The 21,685-nt window shown below is 43.8% G+C and overlaps 1 protein-coding gene across 1 annotated transcript in view; it reads left to right on the forward strand.

The window, feature by feature from the left end:
- Positions 1-21,685, forward strand: part of LOC110530987 (uncharacterized) — a 201,203-nt gene that overhangs the window by 148,607 nt on the left and 30,911 nt on the right. Inside the window, exon 6 of the mRNA XM_036986260.2 lies at positions 16,561-16,742. Coding sequence (XP_036842155.2) covers positions 16,561-16,742 — 182 coding nt within the window. The remainder of the gene's footprint in view (positions 1-16,560; positions 16,743-21,685) is intronic.

Here is a 21,685-nt window from a genome sequence, read left to right on the forward strand (position 1 = left end):
TAAAATGCCTTTTTTTGGCAGAAATCCCTTCTCAAACTTGTGAACTTTCATGTGCCTTAATAACAAACGTGTATGCCATCTGTAAATATGAATACAATTGTTAACTTCTTGGCGCCAAATTCAAATTAAATTACTACAAATATTTAATTTTCATGAAATCACAAGTGCAATATAGCAAACCACAGCTTAGCTTGTTGTTAATCCACCTGGCGTGTCAGATAAAAATAAATAAAAAGCTTTACAGCTAAAGCAAACCAAGCGTTTATGTAAGGACTTCTCTCTCAGCAGACAAAACATTACAAACAGCTAGCAGCAAAGTAGATTGGTCACGAAAGTCAGAAGAGCAATAAAATGAATCGCTTACCTTTGATAATCTTCAGATGTTTGCAATCACGAGACTCCCAGTTACACAATAAATGTTCCTTTTGTTCCATAAAGATTATTTTTATATCCAAAATACCTCCATTTGGTTGGCACGTTATGTTCAGTAATCCACAGGCTCGAGCGGTCACGATGGGGCAGACGAAAATTCCAAATAGTATCCGTAAAGTTTGTAGAAACATGTCAAACGTTTTTTATAATCAATCCTCAGGTTGTTTTTACAATAAATAATCAATAATATTTCAACCGGACCGTAGCTTTTTCAATAGGAGAGAGAGAGAAATGTCTGCTCCAAGCTGTTGCGCATGCAAAACTCTGCTGGCACCCAGCCATCCACTGACGCGATGTGATCGTTCTTGCTCATTTTTCAGAATAAAAGGTTGAAACTATGTCTAAAGACTGTTCACACCATGTGGAAGCCATAGGGAAATGAATCTGGTTGATATCCCTTTAAATGGAGGGAAGGCATGCAATGTAACAGGAAGCTTTCAAAATAAGCGGCACTTCCTAGTTGGATTTTCCTCAGGTTTTCGCCTGTGATATCAGTTCTGTTATACTCACAGACAATATTTTGATGGTTTTGGAAACTTTAGAGTGTTTTCTATCCTAATCTGACAATTATATGCATATTCTAGCTTTTGGGCCTGAGAAATGGGCAGTTTAATTTGGGTATGTTTTTCATCCAAACATCAAAATACTGCCCCTTTCACTCAACAGGTTAAATTACGAGCGTAGTTGGTTTAGACACAGAAAAAGTCAGCAACCTTCCCGCTAGCCATGATCGGCTGAGATAACGAGTGGGATGGACATGCCAAGAGATGAGTTTGGATTGGTCTGCCATAAAGCTATCTGTCTATTTGAGCTGGTCAGTATGTAGGTAATCCTGTCTAACAACGCTTTTTAAAACATGTATTGTGTATTAAAACTGCATAAATGTTTCTCTCCTCTATCTGGAGGACCGAGTTTTGAAATCAGTGGAATTCGAATATGATAGCTAAGAAGATTGAGAAACCACCTGTCTCCGGATTACATCTTCAAACTAACGGCAACCATGAAATCTGACAGGAGACATGTCCATCCATGGTGTATATGGGTAAGATAGTCTAGCTAGCTGCATTTTCAGATATTGCACATTTCTAATTTTGACAGAAAGTGGTTTCATTTCAAGTTAAAGTGTACTGTTAGCTAGCTAACATTAGCTGACTAGCTCGCTAGCTAACATTACATGTATGATCTTATTATTTGTATCTCAGAGCCATTTGCTTGGCTACTTATAGCCTAATACTAGCTAACATTGAACCTGGTTGGTTCAATGCAGGGTAGTAACGTCATGAGTTGGGATTATGGTTCATTGTTTAGCTAGCGAGTTAGCTACATGTCTCCACTATGCAAGTAACCATTTCGGGTGCGTTGGATTTCAGAGCACTCTCGTCTGAGTATGCCAGAGCGCAGAATAACTAATTTACTAACACTCAACAGCGGTTGAATATGGCCAATGTCGGCAAAAAAGCATAATTCAATTGTTGCCAGCAGCACAGTCACCAATGCTCTGGATAACATGAAAACAACCTAACCAGCTCCGCTAGGGCGAGTAAAATTGTCAGAGTTTGAGTGGGGGCTAAAGCTTAAGAGCATGTGAACAATTCTGAATGGGTGTAGACAGAGAAGAGCTCTCCAGTAGGTACCAAAACATTCAAAGGCCATTTTTTCAAAAGTGAGGTTACAAGTTTATCCACTTTCAACGCAGAAATACTTCCCCATTGTTCCTCAAATGCAGTGTATGATATATTGTATCATTTTGTAGCTCTGTGTCTCTGCTTTTATCCAATGTAAAAGATACCATTTCAAATTTTGCTACATAAGACCAAATCAATGTGGTCGGTCACATTTATGAATGTGTTATTCATTGTGTTTTTACGGGCTATAGTAGTAAAGGCCCCCCAACGGTTTAGACTGTTAGTTTGGAGAATTAAATAAATCATATTTCTTTATTTGAATAATGGCTTGCTAAAGTGCCAAAATACAGCATTTTGACATGTCCCTCAACCCTGTGTCACTTCTAGGAAGATTTCAACCCACTTAATCCAACAATTTCTCAAAGTTTCACCATCATTGTAAAAACCTAGCTATTTTACGGTTTTGACAAAGTTATTTCTGAATATTATTATTATATTCATGTGATTAGTCGGTGATGCATTTACGTCTGTCCCTCATTTTATGGCCAACCCTGTTATGCAAACAAGTGCCTCCTGTAGAGTAATGGACCATTCCATTAAGTTAAATCATTCACAGCAGGTCACATAATTTGGGTCTTCTGATCAGCATGGTGGAAAATTAAGTAAGTAATCTCTCTTTTTTTGGCCTATTCATAATTGTTTAATCATCTTTGACTGAGGTGGTCAAATTTAAGAGCTTAAAGGCCCAATGCAGCCCTTTTTATCTCAATATCAGAACATTTCTGGGTAATATTTAGGTACCTTACCATGATTGTTTTCAACAAAAATAGTCAACAACAACAAGCGTCTTAGCAAGAGCAATTTCCCAAGCAAGAATTTTGCTCGGACTGTCTGGGAGTGGTCTGAGCGGGGAGGGGAAAACTGAAAACTAGCATTTATTGGCAGACAGGTTTGGAACTCTCTTTCTTATATTAACTAATTGACCACCTGGTGATGTAACCAGGCAGGCCAAAACTCCATCCCACCAAAGCAGCTATTTCAGGCGGTCTTCTCAAACACCGTTTACACTAAAATGGAATTATCATATTTTTAAAAACATTTTTTACAATATTTCAACCTCATAGTGTGGAAATATATATAACACACAGAAAAATCACATTTCTGAACATGTCAACCCTGTTCGCGCAATTACTGTTCGGAAAACTTGAATTTGATTAAACTTTCATTGTGTGTGAACATACAGTACAGTACCAGTCAAAAGTTTGGACACACCTACTCATTCCAGGGTTTTTCTTTATTTTTACTATTTTCTACATTGTAGAGTAATAGTGAAGACATCAAAACTATGAAATAACACATATGGAATCATGTAGTAACCAAAAAAGTGTTAAACGAATCAAAATATATTTTATATTCTTCAAAGTAGCCACTCTTGGCATTCTCTCAACCAGCTTCACGAGGTAGTCAGCTGGAAACAAAAATATGGCACTGATAGAGACTTTTTAACCTTTATTTATCTAGGCAAGTCAGTTAAGAACAAATTCTTATTTTCAATGACTGTCTTGTTCAGGGGCATTTTTACCTTGTCAGCTCTGGGATTTGATCTTGCAACCTTTCAGTTACAAGTCCAACTTCCTAACCACTCGGCTATCTGCTGCCCCAGCTTTGCTTCAGGTCCTTAGGAAATTGTGCAGTATTTTGTTTTTTTATGTATTATTTCTTACATTGTTAGCCCAGAAAACCTTAAGTGTTATTACACACAGCAGGGAAGAACTATTGGATATCAGAGAGCCGTCAACTTACCAGCGCAACCAGTACTACGACCAGGAATACAACTTTCCCAAAGTGGATCCTTTGTCTGCACCTCCCAGATCATTTTAACTAATTCCAGAGGCCGACCCAAAACAACGCCATCGGAGGAGGAGAGCTGTCTTCTTGTGAGGCTCCGGATGCGTGCACACCACCCACCGCTTCCGAGTATATTATTCGCAAATGTCCAGTCCCTAGTTAACAAAGTCTATGAAATTAGGCAAGAGTTGCTTTCCAAAGAGATTTCCGGGATTGTAACATACTCTGTTTGACAGAGACATGGCTAACTGGGGACTTGCTGCCGGAGTCCGTTAATCCAACGGGATTTTCAATGCATCACGCCAACAGGAACAAACATCTCTCTGGTAAGAAGAAGGGCGGGGGTGTATGTTTCATGATTAACGACACATGGTGTAATTGTAACAACATACAAGCACTCAAGTCCTTTTGTTCACCAGACCTAGAATTCCTCACAATCAAATGCTGACCATATCATCTCCCAAGAGAACTCTCCTTGGTTATCGTCACAGCCGTGTATATCCCCCCGCAAGCGGATACCAAGACGGCCATCTAGGAACTTCATGGGACTTTATGCAAACTGGAAACGATATATCCTGATGCTGCATTTACAGCAGCTGGGGATTTTAACAAAGCTAATCTGAGAACAAGGATACCTAAATTCTCTCAGCATATCGACTGCAGTACACGAGCGAGTAACACACTCGACCACTGCTACTCTAACTTCTGCGATGCATACAAGACCCTCCCCCGCCCTCCTTTTGGCAAATATGACCATGACTCCATCTTGTTGCTCCCCTCCTTTAGGCAGAAACTAAAACAGGAAACACCCGTGCTTAGGTCTATCCAACGCTGGTCTGACCAAACGGATTCCACGCTTCAAGATTGCTTCGATCACGTGGACTGGTATATGTTCCGGGTAGCCTCAGACAGTAAGATTGACGTACACGCTGACACGGTAAGTGAGTTTATAAGGAAGTGTATAGGAGATGTTGTACCCACTGTGACTACTAAAACCTTCCCTAACCAGAAACTGTGGATTGATGGAAGCATTCGCGCTAAACTGAAAGCACGTACCATCGCATTTAATCATGGCAAGGCGACTGGAAACATGGCAGAATACAAACAGTGTAGTTATTCCCTACATTAGGCAATCAAACAAGCAAAGCGTCAGTATAGATACAAAGTGGAGTCTCAATTCAACAGATCAAACACGAGACATATGTGGTAGGATCTACAGACAATCACAGATTACAAAAAGAAAACCAGCCCCGTCGCGGACATCAACCTATTGCTCCCAGGCAAATTAAAAACTTCTTTGTGCGCTTCGAGGACAATACAGTGCCACCGACACGGCAAGCTACCAAAGACTGTGGGCTCTCCTTCTCCATGGCCGACATGAGTAAAACATTTAAACGTGTTAACCCTCGCAAGGCTGCCGCCCCAGACGGCATCCCTAGACGTGTTGTCAAAGCATGCGCAGACCAGCTGGCTGATTGAATATGGACATATTCAATCAAACCCAGTCCCAGTCTGCTATCCCCACATGATTCAAGATGGCCACCATTGTTCCTTTTCCCAAGAAAGCTAAGGTAACTGAACTAAATGACTATCAACGCGCAGCACTCACTTCTGTCATCATGAAGTGCTTTGAGAGACTAGTCAAGCATCATATCACCTCCACCCTACCTGATACCCTAGACTCACTCCAATTTGCTTACCACCCCAATAGGTCCACAGACGATGCAATCGCCATCACACTGCACACTGCAATATCCCATCTGAACAAGAGGAGTACTGTTCATTGACTACAGCTCAGCATTCAACACCATAGTACCCTCCAAACTCATCATTAAGCTTGAGACCCTGGGTCTCAACTCCGCCCTGTGCAACTAAGTCCTGGACTTCCTGAAGGGCTGCCCCCAGGTGGTGAAGGTAGGAAACAACATCTCCACTCTGCTGATCCTCAACACTGGGGCCCCACAAAGGTGCACAAAGGTGTTCTCAGCCCTCTACTGTACTCCCTGTTCACCCATGACTGCGTGAATTTCACGCCTCCAACTCAATCATCAAGTTTGCAGACGACACTACAGTGGTAGGCTTGATTACCAACAACGACAAGACAGCCTACAAGGAGGAGGTAAGGGCCCTCGGAGTGTGGTGTCAGGAAAATAACCTCTCACTCAATGTCAGCAAAACAAATTAGATGATCGTGGACTTCAGGAAACAGCAAAGGGAGCACCCCCCTATCCACATCGACGGGAGAGTAGTGGAGGTGGAAAGTTTTAAGTTCCTTTTTGTACATATCACTGACAAACTGAAATGGTCCACGCACACAGACAGTGTGGTAAAGAAGGCGTAACAGCGCCTCTTCAACCTCAGGAGGCTGAAAAAATGTGGCTTGTCTTCGAAAACACTCACTAACTTTTACAAGTGCACAATTGAGAGCATCCTGTTGGGCTGTATCACCGCCTGCTACACTCGCAGTAACATCTGCTAACCATGTGTATGTGACCAATAAAATTTGATTTGATTTCAAATAGCAGTTGTGCCTTGTTAAAAGTTAATTTGTGGAATTTCTTTCCTTCATAATGCATTTGAGACAATCAGTTGTGTTGTGACAAGGTAGGGGTGGTATACAGAAGACAGCCCTATTTGGTAAAAGACCAAGTCCATATTATGGCAAGAACAGCTCAAATAAGCAATGAGAAATGACAGTCCATCATTACTTTAAGACATGAAGGTCAGTCAATCCGGAAAATCTGGAAACCATCCATTCATGTAGAGGTCCATCCATTCATGTAGAGGTCCATCCGTTCATGTAGAGGTCCATCCATTCATGTAGAGATCCATCCATTCATGTAGAGGTCCATCCATTCATGTAGAGGTCCATCCCTTCATGTAGAGGTCCATCCATTCATGTAGAGGTCCATCCATTCATGTAGAGGTCCATCCATTCATGTAGAGATCCATCCATTCATGTAGAGGTCCATCCATTCATGTAGAGGTCCATCCATTCATGTAGAGGTCCATCCCTTCATGTAGAGATCCATCCATTCATGTAGAGGTCCATCCATTCATGTAGAGGTCCATCCATTCATGTAGAGGTCCATCCATTCATGTAGAGGTCCATCCATTCATGTAGAGATCCATCCATTCATGTAGAGGTCCATCCATTCATGTAGAGGTCCATCCCTTCATGTAGAGGTCCATCCATTCATGAGGTAGATACAGTATGTAATATTAACCCTGTCTCTCTAAGTGTGGCAGTAATGTAGTGGAGGACTCATTCATCCTGCAGGCACTCTATTTGAATCCTTTGTTGTCTGGTCCTCCAGTGTTAGGGTGGTGCTGTGATGTCCAGTTAGTCTGTCAGATAGCCTAGTCTCTCTCTCTCTCTCTCTCTCTCTCTCTCTCTCTCTCTCTCTCTCTCTCTCTCTCTCTCTCGTAGGCTACTAATGTTTATGCCTAAATCTCTTCTCGCGCTCACCCACCCCTTCTCTGTCTCACTGTCCTCTTCCCTTAAGCCTCATCCACTATAAGTGCTTGTGTGATGGAATAACTAAATGGATGCAGATTTTATTCAGGCTATTTTCAACCAGTGCATGTGCTTCAGCCAGCTAGACACTTTTTTAATGACTCTCCTAACTCAACGCATGCCACCCTTCAGAAGAAACAGAAAGCCTCCTCCTCAGATAAGATGGGTTTTACTCCTCTTTTTCTCCCCCTGTCTCTCGGACCTCTTCTCTCCAAGAGTTATTACTACCGTAGCCAGCCCTGCAGTCACTACTCCCTGCTGTCCTCTTCTCTCTTTTTATTATTAGTGTATCCAGCCCTGCAGTGAGTCACTACTCCCTGCTGTCCTCTTCTCTCTTTTTATTATTAGTGTATCCAGCCCTGCAGTGAGTCACTACTCCCTGCTGTCCTCTTCTCTCTTTTTATTATTAGTGTATCCAGCCCTGCAGTGAGTCACTACTCCCTGCTGTCCTCTTCTCTCTTCTCTCTTTTTATTATTAGTGTATCCAGCCCTGCAGTGAGTCACTACTCCCTGCTGTCCTCTTCTCTCTTTTTATTATTAGTGTATCCAGCCCTGCAGTGAGTCACTACTCCCTGCTGTCCTCTTCTCTCTTCTCTCTTTTTATTATTAGTGTATCCAGCCCTGCAGTGAGTCACTACTCCCTGCTGTCCTCTTCTCTCTTTTTATTATTAGTGTATCCAGCCCTGCAGTGAGTCACTACTCCCTGCTGTCCTCTTCTCTCTTCTCTCTTTTTATTATTAGTGTATCCAGCCCTGCAGTGAGTCACTACTCCCTGCTGTCCTCTTCTCTCTTCTCTCTTTTTATTATTAGTGTATCCAGCCCTGCAGTGAGTCACTACTCCCTGCTGTCCTCTTCTCTCTTTTTATTATTAGTGTATCCAGCCCTGCAGTGAGTCACTACTCCCTGCTGTCCTCTTCTCTCTTTTTATTATTAGTGTATCCAGCCCTACAGTGAGTCACTACTCCCTGCTGTCCTCTTCTCTCTTCTCTCTTTTTATTATTAGTGTATCCAGCCCTGCAGTGAGTCACTACTCCCTGCTGTCCTCTTCTCTCTTTTTATTATTAGTGTATCCAGCCCTGCAGTGAGTCACTACTCCCTGCTGTCCTCTTCTCTCTTCTCTCTTTTTATTATTAGTGTATCCAGCCCTGCAGTGAGTCACTACTCCCTGCTGTCCTCTTCTCTCTTTTTATTATTAGTGTATCCAGCCCTACAGTGAGTCACTACTCCCTTCTGTCCTCTTCTCTCTTCTCTCTTTTTATTATTAGTGTATCCAGCCCTGCAGTGAGTCACTACTCCCTGCTGTCCTCTTCTCTCTTCTCTCTTTTTATTATTAGTGTATCCAGCCCTGCAGTGAGTCACTACTCCCTGCTGTCCTCTTCTCTCTTTTTATTATTAGTGTATCCAGCCCTGCAGTGAGTCACTACTCCCTGCTGTCCTCTTCTCTCTTTTTATTATTAGTGTATCCAGCCCTGCAGTGAGTCACTACTTCCTGCTGTCCTCTTCTCTCTTCTCTCTTTTTATTATTAGTGTATCCAGCCCTGCAGTGAGTCACTACTCCCTGCTGTCCTCTTCTCTCTTTTTATTATTAGTGTATCCAGCCCTGCAGTGAGTCACTACTCCCTGCTGTCCTCTTCTCTCTTCTCTCTTTTTATTATTAGTGTATCCAGCCCTGCAGTGAGTCACTACTTCCTGCTGTCCTGTCCTCTCTTCTCTCTTTTCCTTTTCATTTCATGGAATTCACAACCCATGACCCCTTTCCACTCTCGATTTTACTACTAGTCATCTCCTCTCTCCTTATCTTTCTTTCACTCCCATTCCTCATCCTCTTCCCTCCATCCTCCTCGTCCTCCTGTCTCAGTGTGATGTCACTCTTGAGGTCTTATTTACAGGAATAAACCTGTATTAAACTACAGCCGCCCCTAATTAACTCCCACTGGCTGTCACTTCACTCCCTGATTCTCCCAATCAACTGTGGCTCGTTTCCACCAATCACCACGCTTTACCCGGGAACCATAACCAATCACGGTGTCCGTAAGTGAACCATGGAACAGTGAAATGTTCTCCTGTGAGGTGAGGGGGATGATGGTGAGGAGCAGAAGGTGTCTGTTAGAAGTGGGTTTGAGCAGAGCACAGTGAAGGACTTCGATTCTCTTTCCTGAGCACAATTACCAGGGCCTGGTGGGGAGAGCTTTATCAGAGAGGCATAGAACATTGAGCCTGTGTCCCCATCCCCGGAGGCTGCTGAGGTGAGAGCGGCTCATAATAACGGCCGGAACGAAGAAAATGGAATGGCATCAAACACCTGAAACTCATGTGTTTGATGTATTTGATACCATTCCACTAATTCCGCTCCAGTCATTACCACGAGCCTGTTCTCCCCAATTAAGGTGCCACCAACCTCCTTTGGTCCCCATGCTGTTTCACCACATCACACCATAATGGCCAGAGCCAGGAAAATAGTGACCAGGGGAGATCACATGTTCTGTTCCTTCCTGTCCTTAAGAGGGCTTGATTTTCCTGTTTCAAGTGATGTGTAATTATTGTTGCGTTGGCATCCTGTCCTTGTATAATTTGGAGCTATTATTTCCACTCTGTGTCCCTCTCGCCTGGTCCAGTGAATATGATGAATGATTTCTGTTGCCAGTTTCACTATACATGGTGAGAGGAAAGCTGATAATGACTACTTTACCATTGCCACCACACCTCCCCCCATTCACTCAAGCACTTCTACAGCTGTGTGTGTGTGTGTGTGTGTGTGTGTGTGTGTGTGTGTGTGTGTGTGTGTGTGTGTGTGTGTGTGTGTGTGTGTGTGTGTGTGTGTGTGTGTGTGTGTGTGTGTGTGTGTGTGTGTGGGTGTGTGTGTGTGTAACATAGCTTTTCTGAGATGTATGATTGCCTTCAAGTAGTATATCAACATACAGACTACTGTTCAAGTTTTGTATGTTAATGGGAGAGAGAGATTTTCTCATCTGTAGAATGGATCTATTTTGGGGTGTCATTAGTAATGACAGGATTTTTTTGTGGGCTGGTCTGAGTGTTTTTCATTCTGGTGCCCAGTGTCCCAGACGGTTGATTCATAGTCATGGCACATAAGCTGATATGTAATGTTGATTCACTGGCACATGTCCACTTCAGTAGGCAGGCCCATGCCTTGGCCCAGAGTCTTGTGGGCATAAGCATGCTGAGTTTCATGTTTCACTGCCTTAGAAGATGAATTGTACATTATATACATGGTTTGTTCTTTCTCTATTACAATACAACGAATAGGTATTTATTATTCATAGCCTGTATCTTTTTGCTGACATAGTGCCCAGCCAACCCCATAGGACACCACACCCACACACAGAAGGGACAGAAGTTTTTCCTGACCAACATGATGAGGAAACTTTTAAAGGAATTTAATTCCTATATGTTCATTAACCAATTCAATTAAAACACTCCGTCCATTTCTAAGAATGTGTAAGATACTTCTTTGCATAAAATGGACAGAGACCAGTCTCAAAATCAATTTGTTGCGTTTATTCTCAAGAGTACTGAACATAATCACAAAGTACCTCAGTTTATATATCCCACATTGCGTCATGTCTTACGGAAATGTCTGTCCTCCTCCTGGACCATGACAAAGCTGTTTTTCAATTCCATTCCAACACATACATTGCTTATCGTCTGCTACCATATGTTACACAATCTACTCCACACCCAACGGTTTCTCCCCACCCTGGTTGGGGACCAGCCATATTTCCTGTTGTTAGTTTCACTGTGGTCACGAGTTGTCTGTTGACCCTTCCTCTTTGCCTATGTACCAACACATTCCTTAACAGACAACTTATAACTCTGTAAGTTCTAACTCTATGGCTAATGTATACATTATTTAGTCAACATTGACAAAATTCCTTCAACAGAAACATGATAGGATTGGGATAGGACAAGCTGTTCTTAAATCAGTTGTTAAGCAAAGACAGCTGCTAGAGTGCATGAGGAAGGTGGTCATTGCATGGACCATATGATCAAAGAGCAGGTGAAGGACCCGAGAGAGTAGTTTTCTCTCAAGGGCCACTACAGTCCCCTGAAGGACCACCAAGGGCCCCAGCTGATGCTCTTGGATGTTGTACTGCCCCCCCATTGTCCTCATGTTTGAAGTAGAACATAAATATTTTTTTTGCTTTCGCCTAATCTTTAAAGTGATGGCTAACATCATATTCTCCCATAAATCATCCTTTGTATCGATTGGATTGAACCTTTTTCCTGTGTTTTGTTGAGAGGGATAACGTCCTTATCTAAAGAACATAAACAGGACAGCACTCTGTTGAATAAACTTACATTTTCATATTTTTATTGCCGCTCGAACGCTTTGCGTATGAGCCCTTCTTCAGCATGCAAAGGCAATGGCAATCAATGTTACGACAACAATACCACACAGGTTAAAAGGCATAATTATGACTTCTCAGTCAGTATTGGCCCAATCAAGAGATCCCAGCAGAGGGACAAAACAGAGATGCTTGTTCTAGGTCCCAAGAAACAAAGAGATCTTCTGTTGAATCTGACAATTAATCTTAATGGTTGTACAGTCGTCTCAAATAAACCTGTGAAGGACCTCTACGTTACTCTGGACCCTGATCTCTCTTTTGACAAACATATCAAGACTGTTTCAAGGACAGCTTTTTTCCATCTACGTAACATTGCAAAAATCAGAAACATTCTGTCCAAAAATGATGCAGAAAAATGTATCCATGCTTTTGTTACTTCTAGGTTAGACTACTGCAATGCTCTCCTTTCCGGCTACCCAGATAAAGCACTAAATAAACTTCAGTTAGTGCTAAATACGGCTGCTAGAATCCTGACTAGAACCAAAAAAATGTATTATATTACTCCAGTGTTAGCCTCCCTACACTGGCTTCCTGTCAAGGCAAGGGCTGATTTCAAGATTTTACTGCTAACCTACAAAGCATTACATGGGCTTGCTCCTACCTATCTCTCTGATTTGGTCCTGCCGTACATACCTACACGTACGCTATGGTCACAAGACGCAGGCCTCCTAATTGTCCCTAGAATTTCTAAGCAAACAGCTGGAGGCAGGGCTTTCTCCTACAGAGCTCCATTTTTATGGAATGGTCTGCTTACCCATGTGAGAGAGGCAAACTCGGTCACAACCTTTAAGTCTTTACTGAAGACTCGTCTCTTCAGTGGGTCATATGATTGAGTGTAGTCTGGCCTAGGAGTGGGAAGGTGAACGCAAAGGCTCTGGAGCAACGAGCCGCCCTTGCTGTCTCTGCCTGTCCAGTTCCCCTCTTTCCACTGGGATTCTCTGCCTCTAACCCTATTACAGGGGCTGGCTGAGTCACTGGCTTACTGGGGCTCTTTCATACCGTCCCTGGGAGGGGTGCGTCACTTGAGTGGGTTGAGTCACTGACGTGATCTTCCTGTCTGGGTTGGGTCGTGGCGGAGATCTTTGTGGGCTATACTCGGCCTTGTCTCAGGATGGTGGTTGGTGGTTGAAGATATCCCTCTAGTGGTGTGGGGGCTGTGGTTTGGCACAGTGGGTGGGGTTATATCCTTCCTGTTTGGCCCTGTCCGGGAGTATCATCGGATTGAGCCACAGGGTCTCCTGACCCCTCCTGTCTCAGCCTCCAGTATTTATGCTGCAGTAGTTTATATGTCGGGGGGCTAGGGTCAGTTTGTTATATCTGGAGTACTTCTCCTGTTTTATCCGGTGTCCTGTGTGAATTTAAGTATGCTCTCTCTAATTCTTTCTTTCTTTCTCTCTCTCGGAGGACCTGAGCCCTAGGACCATGCCTCAGGACTACCTGGCATGATGACTCCTTGCTGTCCCCAGTCCACCTGGCCGTGCTGCTGCTCCAGTTTCAACTGTTCTGCCTGCGGCTATGGAATCCTGACCTGTTCACCGGACGTGCTTACCTGTGCCAGACCTATTATTTGACCATGCTGATCATTTATGAACATTTGAACTTCTTGGCCATGTTCTGTTATAATCTCCACCCGGCACAGCCAGAAGCGGACTGGCCACCCCTCATAGCCTGGTTCCTCTCTAGGTTTCTTCCTAGCTTTTCTAGGGAGTTTTTCCTAGCCAATGTGCTTCAACACCTGCATTGCTTGCTTGTTTGGGGTTTTAGGCTGGGTTTCTGTACAGCACTTTGAGATATCAGCTGATGTGCGAAGGGCTATATAAATAAATTGGATTTGATTTGATTTGGGGGAGCTGTGGGGGAAACTAACAATATATAAAAATAACAATATACTGGAGCTATAAACACACAATACAGACACATTATGAGGTCATTGCCTAAATGTTTAGCCTACATATTTATAACCTACCACCAAAAAAAATAAAAAATAAGAGCATTCCTCATTGAGGCCTGCTGTGGTAAGAGTGCTCAAGCAGTCTATCCAATATGCTTCTCTTTGGAGAAGTCATTTATTTCTATCTCTCCCGTACATGGCGCCTTCCCCAATTCAATGCTCATATAACGCAAGGCACTTAGTTTATGATTATGGCTATTGAAATGCCTGGCAACAGGGATTTTTCATCATGGTTGCAAATGGAGCACTTACAGTTGAAGTCGGAAGTTTACATACACTTAGGTTGGAGTCATTAAAACTTGTTGTTCAACCACTCCAGAAATTTCTTGTTAACAAACTATAGATTTGACAAGTCAGTTAGGACATCTACTTTGTGCATGACACAAGTAATTTTACCCAACAATTTTTTACAGACAGATTATTTAACTTATAATTCACTGCATCACAATTCCAGTGGGTCAGAAGTGTACATACACTAAGTTAACTGTGCCTTTAAACAGCTTGGAAAAATTTAGAAGCTTCTGATAGGCTAATTGATATAATTTGAGTCAATTTGAGGTGTACCTGTGGATGTATTTCAAGGCCTACCTTCAAACTCAGTGCCTCTTTGCGTGACATCATGGGAAAATCAAAAGAAATCAGCCAAGACCTCAGAAAGAAAATTGTAGACCAATTTCCAAATGCCTTAAGGTACCATGTTAAACTGTACAAACAATAGTACGCAAGTATAAACACCATGAGACCACGCAGCCTTCATACCGCTCAGGAAGGAGATGCGTTCTGTCTCCTAGAGATGAACGTACTTTGGTGTGCGAAAAGTGCAAATCAATCCCAGAACAACAGCAAAGGACCCTGTGAGGATACTGGAGGAAACAGGTACAAAAGTATCTATATCCACAGTAAAACGAGTCCTATATCAACATAACCTGAAAGGCCACTCAGCAAGGAAGAAGCCACTGCTCCAAAACCTCCATAAAAAAGCCAGACTACGGTTTGCAACTGCACATGGGGACAAAGATCGTACTTTTTGGAGAAATTTCCTCTGGTCTGATGAAACAAAAATAGAACTGTTTGGCCATAATGACCAGGGACTGGTGCACTTCACAAAATAGATAGCATTATGAGGTAGGAAAATGATGTGGATATATTGAAGCAACATCTCAAGACATCATCAGTAAGGAAGTTATAGCTTGGTCGCAAATGGGTCTTCCAAATGGACAATGACCCCAAGCATACTTCCAAAGTTGTGGCAAAATGGCTTAAGGACAACAAAGTCAAGGTATTGGAGTGGCCATCACAAAGACCTGACCCCAATCATATAGAAAATGTGTGGGCAGAACTGATAAAGTGTGTGCGAGCAAGGATGTCTACAAAACTGACTCAGTTACACCAGCTCTGTCAGGAGGAATTCACCCAACTTATTGTGGGAAGCTTGTGGAAGGCTACCCGAAATGTTTGACCAAAGTTAAACTATTTAAAGGCAATGCTATCAAATACTAATTGAGTGTATGTAAACTTCTGACCCATTGGGAATGTGATGAAAGAAATAAAAGCTGAAATAAATCATTCTCTCTACTATTATTCTGACATTTCACATTCTTAAAATAAATTGGTGATCCTAACTGACCTAAAACAGGGAATTTTTATTAGAATTAAATGTCAGGAATTGTGAAAAACTGAGTTGAAATGTATTTCGCTAAGGTGTATGTAAACTTCCGACTTCAACTGTATGCTCACATATCCTTGTCTTAAGTCCACGTTTGGTCTTACCCACATAAAGTCGAGCACATTGTTTATCTTTTCATAACGTCCCTATCTACCATTTGTCTTATTCTGATGTGGGTGGATAAATCCTTTATCTTACTCCCTGTGTGTTTGACGTAGTCGTGATGTTGTCTGGCTGAAGTGCTGGCTATCATTTTTACTTTACAAAGCGCCGCTTACAATGTTATTCTGTCTGAGCCCCGGTGTTTATCTGATTTTTCCACCAATAACTAGTTGTACTGTACATAGCTGCTCTGCTGAATGGGCACGTACATTTTGTGCGTGTAAGGCAAAAAATATATTTCTTTCTTTCTCCCCACCTCCCTCGAACATGTCACTTGCAGTAAACGACTGAAGTGAAGTTTAAGGAATGGACTGTGTGTGAGCAATGCCGAGTTGTGACTGAGTTAGCTCCTGTACTGCTCTTTTCCAGACAGAGAGTGAGTCATGGGATCGGTGTATTTCACGGTAATATAAACTGTAGCTCCAACAAAAGGGTATTTTAATGTGGTGATTTAATGTGAAGAGCACTAAAAGGTAAATGCCCCTGCATGTTTAAACATGACTGAGTGGAGAGGAACCACAGGCTTATTATCTGTCCTTGATGAATAGTCAAGCTTGTTAGCGGAGAAGAAATAACAGCAGGAGACAGACACAGTCATTGACATTTGATGAGTCCTCTCTATCTCGCCTCACCAAACACAAACAACATAAACAAGATGAATAAGTGCTGTGTAACCTTCAGCGCCTGTGATGTCGCTGTCTCCTACCACGCCCTCATTTCACTCTCTATCACCCTTTTTCTCCCTCAGCCCCTCCTCCCTGTTGCACAGTACATCAAATCCCTTGTCTAAATCTCTCTTTTTCCTTCCTTCCTTCCTTCCTTCCTTCTTTCCTTCCTTCCTTCCTTCCTTCCTTCCTTCCTTCCTTCCTTCCTTCCTTCCTTCCTTCCTTCCTTCCTTCCTTCCTTCCTTCCTTCCTTCCTTCCTTCCTTCCTTCCTTCCTTCCTTCCTTACTTCCTTCCTTCCTTCCTTCCTGCCTCCTCCCTCTCTCCAGGTATGTGGTCCTTCTCTGTGTCAGAGCTGGCTGTTCTGGGGGCGGAGGTGGGCCGTATCTCAGCAACAGACGCTGACCTAGGCGACAATGCCAAGCTGGAATATACCGTCCTGGAAGGAGAGACGGGGGACACCTTCAACATCAGCGGAACAAACCAAGAGGCCGTGATCACCCTGAACAAGGTGAGAGGGAAGAGGTATGTAGGAGTGAGCGATGGAGCATGTTGGATGTCAGCCGACAGAGAGGGATGGAGGGAATGAGGGAGGGCAGAACAGGATGGAATAATGGAACAGATGATGAGAAGGAGGAGAGGAGGACACAGGTGAGCCTGTTGATTTGGCCTGTTCTCCCTCAAAACGCTCCAGAGAAGCTGTGCAGTCACTGCTATGCTGGATAGATATATATCTAGCGTTTTCTCTGTGAGTCAGATGGCCATATCTGTGTGTGTGCTTATTGAATCAGCTCATTTCCGTTGATGCTGTCTGATTCTAGATGATTCCCACTAGAACTGACTGTCACTCTGGGTTATCACACAAGCAACTCCAATAATGAAGTGTGGTTGGTGATGAGAGATGACACTCGGTGTGTGTGTGTTGCATGTTACATGTGTGCGTTGCGTGTTACGTGTGTGTGTTACGTGTGCGTGTCTCACACCTGTGAGTAGGCCTCTCATGTGTGATGTTGACTGACATCAATAGCAGCAAACCAAAGACCTCTAGTCTGTCTCAGACATGAAATATGCTATTTGAAGCTGAATTAGCCTTTCAAAAGGCACAGACAGTGTGTGAGTGTTAAAAATATACACTGCTCTTTAATATAGCCTGCCACTTAGATCTGAGATAAGAGGGAATCTGATTCACCTCTGGTGGTCATCCAGTGTGAATGCTGAGTGAGTGTGTGGATTTGTGTTTTTGTGTCTTTGAGTAGTTTAACCTGTCTGTGTGTGTAGTGTGTGTAGTGTGTGTAGTGTGTGTAGTGTGTGTAGTGTGTGTGTGTGTGTGTGTGTGTGTTTGTCACTGTGACACCCCCCCCCCCCAGGGGTTGTGAGGTGAGTTGGAAGGGATTACCAGGTCCTGGGATGAGTTAGAGAGAAAGAGTATAGGGAGGGGGAAGAGAGGGAGAGTGAGAGTTGGGAGAGGGAAGGGGAAACAGAGAGAGGTGAGGGACTGGGTGTGGATAGGAGGGGGGTGGAGGCAGGGGTACGGAGAGAGTGGAAGCAGGGAGGAAAAGAGAGTAAGGGAGAGTGAAATTAGCGAGGCAGCCATAACAAAAACACCAGGAAGAGAGAGAGTGAGAGAGAGTGAGTGAAAGAGAGAGACAATGAGGCAGAACAAGACATCCAACAGAAGACAGGCAGGCTGAAAAAGAGGTTTGTTTGAGCTGCAGAGAGTTGGAGAGGGAGAGAGAAAACAACATAGAGAGAACGTCTAAGCAGCATCCTGCAGAGAGTTGGAGAGGGATAGAGAAAACAACATAGAGAGAACGTCTAAGCAGCATCCTGCAGAGAGTTGGAGAGGGAGAGAGAAAACAACCTAGAGAGAACGTCTAAGCAGCATCCTGCAGAGAGTTGGAGAGGGAGAGAGAAAACAACATAGAGAGAACGTCTAAGCAGCATCCTGCAGAGAGTTGGAGAGGGATAGAGAAAACAACATAGAGAGAAAGTCTAAGCAGCATCCTGCAGAGAGTTGGAGAGGGATAGAGAAAACAACATAGAGAGAACGTCTAAGCAGCATCCTGCAGAGAGTTGGAGAGGGATAGAGAAAACAACATAGAGAGAACGTCTAAGCAGCATCCTGCAGCGAGTTGGAGAGGGAGAGAGAAAACAACCTAGAGAGAACGTCTAAGCAGCATCCTGCAGAGAGTTGGAGAGAGAGAGAGAAAACAACATAGAGAGAACGTCTAAGCAGCATCCTGCAGAGAGTTGGAGAGGGAGAGAGAAAACAACAGAGAAAACGTCTAAGCAGCATCCTGCAGAGAGTTGGAGAGGGAGAGAGAAAACAACATAGAGAGAACGTCTAAGCAGCATCCTGCAGAGAGTTGGAGAGGGAGAGAGAAAACAACATAGAGAGAACGTCTAAGCAGCATCCTGCAGAGAGAGATAGAAGTGATCAATTCACCGTGTGCTCAGTGACTGGAGAAATGACATGAAAACAAATAAACACCTCCTCTCACCTCCTTCACCTATCTCCCCTCGGATTCAGACGCCAAACAAAACCTACAATTACTCTTCCAACATGGAGCTTTTATCTCACTTCTCCCCCCAAAATATTATTATAGCATGAAATAGAAGAGATTGAACAAAAATGATTTTAGGGCTGTTGTCTCTTGGGCTCTTCAATATTGGCTCAGGGAATATAAGGTTTTCAATGTGAAAGGCGGAGGCTAGGTAGGTAGGTAGGTAGGTAGGTAAGTAGGTAGGTAGGTAAGTAGGTAGGTAGGTAGGTAGGTAAGTAGGTAGGTAGGTAGGTAGGTAGGTAAGTAGGTAGGTAGGTAAGTAGGTAGGTAAGTAGGTAGGTAGGTAGGTAGGTAAGTAGGCAGGTAGGTAAGTAGGCAGGTAGGTAGGTAGGTAGGTGGGTGGGTGGGTAGGTAGGTAGGTAGGTAGATAGGTAGGTGGGTGGGTGGGTAGGTAGGTAGATAGGTAGTTGGGTCTACAGTAGGCAGGTGGGTAGGTAGGTATACAGTAGGTAGGTATACAGATGGTAGATAGGTAGGTGGGTATACAGTGGGTATACAGTATGTAGGTGGGTATACAGTAGATATGTGGCTATACAGTAGGTAGGTAGGTAGGTAGGTAGGTAGGTAGGTAGGTAGGTAGGTAGGTGCGTAGTTGGGTCTACAGTAGGTAGGTGGGTATATAGTAGGTAGGTGAGTAGGTGGGTATACAGTAGGTAGGAATACAGATGGTAGATAGGTAGGTGGGTTTACAGTAGGCAGGTGGGTAGGTGGGTATACAGTAGGTAGGTGGGTATACAGTAGGTAGGAATACAGATGGTAGATAGGTAGGTGGGTTTACAGTAGGTATGTGGGTATACAGTATGTAGATGGGTATACAGTAGGTAGGTGGGTAGGTGGGTCTACAGTAGGTATGTGGGTATACAGTATGTAGGTGGGTATACAGTAGGTAGGTAGGTAGGTATACAGTTGATAGGTGGGTAGGTGGGTAAACAGTTGGTAGGTGGGTAGGTGGGTATACAGTAGGTAGGTGGGTAGGTGGGTATTCAGTAGGTAGGTGGGTATGTGGGTATACAGTAGGTAGGTGGGTAGGTGGGTAAACAGTTGGTAGGTGGGTAGGTGGGTATACAGTAGGTAGGTGGGTAGGTGGGTATTCAGTAGGTAGGTGGGTATGTGGGTATACAGTAGGTAGGTGGGTAGGTGGGTATACAGTTGATAGGTGGGTAGGTGGGTATACAGTAGGTAGGTGGGTAGGTGGGTATACAGTAGGTAGGTGGGTATGTGGGTATACAGTAGGTAGGTGGGTGGGTGGGTATACAGTAGGTAGGTGGGTACACAGTAGGTAAGTGGGTATACAGTAGGTAGGTGGGTATGTGGGTATACAGTAGGTAGGTGGGTGGGTGGGTATACAGTAGGTAGGTGGGTACACAGTAGGTAGGTGGGTGGGTTGGTATACAGTAGGTAGGTGGGTAGGTGGGTATACAGTAGGTAGGTGGGTAGGTGGGTAAGTAGGTATACAGTAGGTAGGTGGGTAGGTGGGTAAGTAGGTATACAGTAGGTAGGTGGGTATACAGTAAGTAAGTGGGTATACAGTAGGTAGGTGGGTATGTGGGTATACAGTAGGTAGGTGGGTAAGTAGGTATACAGTTGGTAGGTGGGTAAGTAGGTATACAGTTGGTAAGTGGGTAAGTGGGTATACAGTAGGTATGTGGGTATACAGTAGGTAGGTGGGTAGGTGGGTATACAGTTGATAGGTGGGTAGGTGGGTATACAGTAGGTAGGTGGGTAAGTAGGTATACAGTTGGTAGGTGGGTAGGTGGGTATACAGTAGGCAGGTAGGTAGGTAGGTAGGTAGGTATACAGTAGTTAGGTGGCTATACTGTATGTAGGTAGTTATACAGTAGGTAGATAGGTATACAGTAGGTAGGTGGCTATACAGTAGGTAGGTATACAGATGGTAGGTGGGTATACAGTGGGTATACAGTATGTAGGTGGGTATACAGTAGATATGTGGCTATACAGTAGGTAGGTAGGTTGGTAGGTAGGTAGGTGCGTAGTTGGGTCTACAGCAGGTAGGTGGGTAGGTAGGTATACAGTAGGTATGTGGGTGTACAGTAGGTAGGTGAGTAGGTGTGTATACAGTAGGTAGGTATACAGATGGTAGATATGTAGGTGGGTATACAGTAGGTATGTGGGTATACAGTATGTAGGTGGGTATACAGTAGGTAGGCAGGTAGGTGGGTCTACAGTAGGTAGGTGGGTAGGTGGGTAAACAGTTGGTAGGTGGGTAGGTGGGTATACAGTAGGTAGGTGGGTAGGTGGGTATACAGTTGGTAGGTGGGTAGGTGGGTATACAGTAGGTAGGTGGGTGGGTATACAGTAGGTAGGTGGGTAAGTAGGTATACAGTTGGTAAGTGGGTAAGTAGGTATACAGTAGGTATGTGGGTATACAGTAGGTAGGTGGGTAAGTAGGTATACAGTTGGTAGGTGGGTAAGTAGGTATACAGTAGGTAGGTGGGTATACAGTTGATAGGTGGGTAGGTGGGTATGCAGTAGGTAGGTGGGTATGTGGGTATACAGTAGGTAGGTGGGTAAGTAGGTATACAGTTGGTAGGTGGGTAGGTGGGTAAGTAGGTATACAGTAGGTAGGTGGGTATACAGTAGGTAGGTGGGTAGGTGGGTATACAGTTGATAGGTGGGTAGGTGGGTATACAGTAGGTAGGTGGGTATGTGGGTATACAGTAGGTGGGTAGGTAAGTAGGTATACAGTAGGTAGGTAGGTAGGTAGGTAGGTAGGTAGGTAGGTAGGTAGGTAGGTAGGTAGGTAGGTATACAGTAGGTAGGTGGGTATACAGTAGATATGTGGCTATACAGTAGGTAGGTAGGTATACAGTAGGTAGGTGGGTATACAGTAGGCAGGTGGGTATACAGTAGGTAGGTAGGTATACAGTAG

The sequence above is a fragment of the Oncorhynchus mykiss genome, chromosome 8, assembly GCF_057628025.1.
Source record: "Oncorhynchus mykiss isolate SJ-2025 chromosome 8, ASM5762802v1, whole genome shotgun sequence".
Taxonomy (NCBI): Eukaryota; Metazoa; Chordata; class Actinopteri; order Salmoniformes; family Salmonidae; genus Oncorhynchus; species Oncorhynchus mykiss.